The following is a 3652-nucleotide window of genomic DNA, read 5'->3' as shown; positions in this document are numbered from 1 at the left end:
ATGTGTGTGTGTGTGTGTGTGTGTGTAAATAAACCAGCACTAAAATCAAGAAAGACGGACTCCTTCGTTATTCAGATCTGTCCAATAAAACTGGGGTATTACAGTAGGCTAAGTCCAAAATCAATATAGTCCCTAGTGATGTTATGCCCGAAGCAGACGGCTCGACACAGTATCGATCTTTCAAAGCAGAAGTATCGTGGCAAGAGGTTTCGATGCCTTGCTTCACCATGAGAGATACTGTATCACGAGACTCCCCAAATGAAGCTTCATGATGTCTCTCACACACTCACACACACACACACACACACACAGGTGATGTGTTGTGCTGGTTTTGAATACAGGGCGGGGTTATTACACTCACCATGCTTGCAAATGGGCGCAATCCCTCTACACTTCATGGGTTTTTTTGAGGGGAGAGTTTTTGCATGCATTATTGCTATAGTTTCATTTATTGACAACCAGGGAGAGAGGTTTGGGTACGATTAGATAAACTGGCACAGTTATACACTTGGCACATAGACATTCAAATACAAAACCACACAGTGGGTTTCACCTTCTTCTGCTCTGATTTCCTGCAGGTGCAACTCAAAGATTTCAAAATGCAACGGCTGAAGCAACAACGGAGGTTCTATCAATTTTTCATAGGCATATCTCTATTACACAGTTTAAGATGGCACAAGTATATAATGTCTTAAAAAGACAGCCAAACATTTCAAGATGCACAAAGAAGCTTTATTGTTAAACATACATAACAGTGCCTTACGGTTTCATGACACCTTACCCTTTATTGATCCATGCAAATGCTCTGTTGAGGGTTGCCAGCAGATGTTTCCATATATGATTGTATCAAATGCTTCAACACACTGAACCATTTCAACACAATTGCTTCATATTGATTCAGTGGTTTGGAAAGCTTTGGTTTCTCTATTACTAATAGTCCCTAAACGAGGCAAAGGGGAAGAGTCCAAAAACCTTACGAGAGGCAAATACATTAAGAGGTAGGAACAACGAGCAGAAGCAGGGTGTGGTGAGCAAAGGAACCAGCAAACAACTGAGGCAAGTTAGGAGAATATAAAGGCTTGAGACGGCCAGACAATGAGCAACAGGTGAAAGCAATGAGTTAATCAAGGACCAGAGTACACTGAAAAAAAAAGGACTCACCAGGTCTTTGGATTTACACAAATTATGCTAGTATATGCAACGCAATTCATTCATATTTCCTCTGTTAACATAATTCAAACAAGTTAACCCCTAAAGAAAATTATGTTGGTTTTACACATTATCATAGTGTGGGACCGATGTACACATTACAATCAAGTAAATCCAACAAATCTTTTTTTTTCAGTGTACAGCTGAGGCAGGGGAGATGACAAAAACAGGAAACTCTTACAAAATAGAAGTTCCAAAACAGAAAAGTCCAAAACCATAGCATAATTTTGTTTCAGTTTAGTCAAACACACATTTCATGCTGTTTGCGGTGTTACCAGACACAAGAGTAGAGTTTAATTCTGGTCATCTATAAACAGCACCATTAATTACTGCATCTGTGGTACAACAGACAGGACCATTTGTCCCTTTAAATCCCATTGTGCTCAGATTTGTGATTGGGTTGCAAAACAGATGTATATGGAGTGAGTGTTCAGGTACTGAAGATGCTTAGCTGTCCAGGATATTGGTCTACTTGTTTATTAGCTAAAGAACTAAATCTCAGTGTCAGCAGCAGGGAGAGAGTGTCATAGCTCTTGATAATGACTGTGAGTAAACTAAATATACAGTATGCTTTGTTGCAACTAGAGCACACAGCAGCTATTTCCTCTCAACTTGTGTAGACTTTTAAGTGAAGTCAGACTTTAAAAAAAATTAAGTGATTCAATTATTAAGGTGTTGGAGGATATTCGCTGAGTGCCTGTCTTCTGCACAGTAACAAAACAGACAAAGCTATGCAATAAATTAAAATGTCAAAAAAGTACTAAAACCGCTCTGACTTTTCTGTTGTAAAGTGAACTGATGTAGTGTCCACCTTCAAAATGCATATGCTTTGCAGAGGAAATTTCTATTTGGGCAGCACTGAGTTGATGACTTTACCTGAACAGAGTCTGTTGTCCTCCAGATCAATAGGGGAATCTGCTGATTTGACTCCAGTGTTTACCTTCAGCTCTGCTACCTGCTGTTCTAAAGATGCCTTTATACCCCAGGGACACTGCTGGGGAGACTGGAGATTGCTCTGAAATTCAGAGAGAAACAAAGTCAAGAGAGTGTACTTAATTGGGAATGATCAGCATTCAAATTACAGGGGAGCCAGGAAAATTTAGCTCCCCCAAAAGAGACCTAAGCTCCCCCAGACTTTGAGTACATGGTTATTACCTCCGCCGTGGGCGGGGGTTATATTTTTTTCAGTGATTGTTGGTTTTTGTTTATTTGTTAACACCATAACTGAAAAAGAACAGAGTTTGAAACCTTTTGGACCCTACCCCGGGTCTATGGTGCCGCGGCGTGTAATGGATCCCAACCATGGCTATCTGGTGTTTGTTGTGGGTGGTGACGAGGGCCCGCGGCCCAGTGGGCCTTGCCCCTCTCGGCTTCACCTGCGTGGGGTGGATCCTTGGGCTTTGAGGGTTGCCGGCGGGTTGTTCTTTTTTTAGCTCGCCACGCTTATCGGGCCGTGGGGGAGGGACAGCGTGTGTTTTTAAAGCAACCCATTTTTTTAGGCAGTGTACTTTATCCCTGCCTACGTTTTCAAGTTTTGAAATGACTTTACTTGAGGTGGGTTGTTCGGATCCTGTACTGTGTGCTGTCATTTATAGGCCACCGAGATATAACAAGGACTTTGTGAATGACTTTGCAGATTTTATGGCTAGCATCAGACCTCATTATGATCGTTTTCTTATATTGGGTGATTTTAATATACGTGTGTTGCCCTGATAAACAACTGGTGAGGGAGTTTTTAACTACTATTGATGCTTTTGAGCTGACACAGTGTGTGTCTGGTCACACGCTGGACCTTGTTCTTTCATATGGTGTGCCTGTAACTAATTTAAATATCTGTATGAATGCTTTTTCTGACCATTCGTCCATTGTTTTTGAAGCAAAACTGTTTGGCACAGCTGGTGCCCTGCCGGGGCCTGCTCGGCACCGTCATGTACTGAACCCTTCCACTGCCGGTCTGTTTATCACGGCGTTTGAACAGGCAACTGCGTGTGCTAACAAGGCTGCTGGAGATACAGAGGGGCTTAGCGCGTGGTTTCAATCCTCCTGCAGCCATATACTGGACTCCGTGGCACCGATGAAAATCATGCGGCCTAAAACTAGGATGGAACCCTGGCTTGGCACTAGAACTCGTGTGGCCAGACAGACATGCCGCAAAGCTGAAAGGAAGTGGAAGAAGGATGGACTGCAAGTTTCACTGCAAATTTCGAAGGACTGTTGGCGCAACTATCAGAGGACTGTGGAAGAAGCTAAGCGGGAGTATTTGTCCAATATTGTTGTAGCTAATAGTCATGATTCACGTGTATTATATAGAATAATCGGGATGGTGTTAAATTCCCCGCAGCCTGTCTGTCAGGAAGCAATGGTTGAACTATGTAATAAGTTTTTAGTTTATTTTAATGAGAAGGTTGCTACTATAAAGGCCACTGTGGTTGGGTTAGTGCCC

The 3652-nt window shown here is 42.4% G+C and overlaps 1 protein-coding gene across 2 annotated transcripts in view; it reads right to left on the bottom strand.

Annotated features, from left to right (window-relative positions):
• The window catches only part of LOC109972709 (dapper homolog 1-like), a 38921-nt gene that overhangs the window by 17304 nt on the left and 17965 nt on the right, over window positions 1-3652 (bottom strand). For both annotated transcript variants that reach the window (XM_020621751.1, XM_020621752.1), the window contains exon 2: window positions 2086-2224. In XM_020621751.1, coding sequence (XP_020477407.1) covers window positions 2086-2224 — 139 coding nt within the window. The remainder of the gene's footprint in view (window positions 1-2085; window positions 2225-3652) is intronic.

The sequence above is a fragment of the Monopterus albus genome, unplaced genomic scaffold (assembly GCF_001952655.1).
Source record: "Monopterus albus unplaced genomic scaffold, M_albus_1.0 scaffold267.1, whole genome shotgun sequence".
NCBI lineage: Eukaryota > Metazoa > Chordata > Actinopteri > Synbranchiformes > Synbranchidae > Monopterus > Monopterus albus.
Note: the sequence above shows the minus strand (reverse complement) of the source record. Positions and strands in the feature narration are given on the sequence as shown.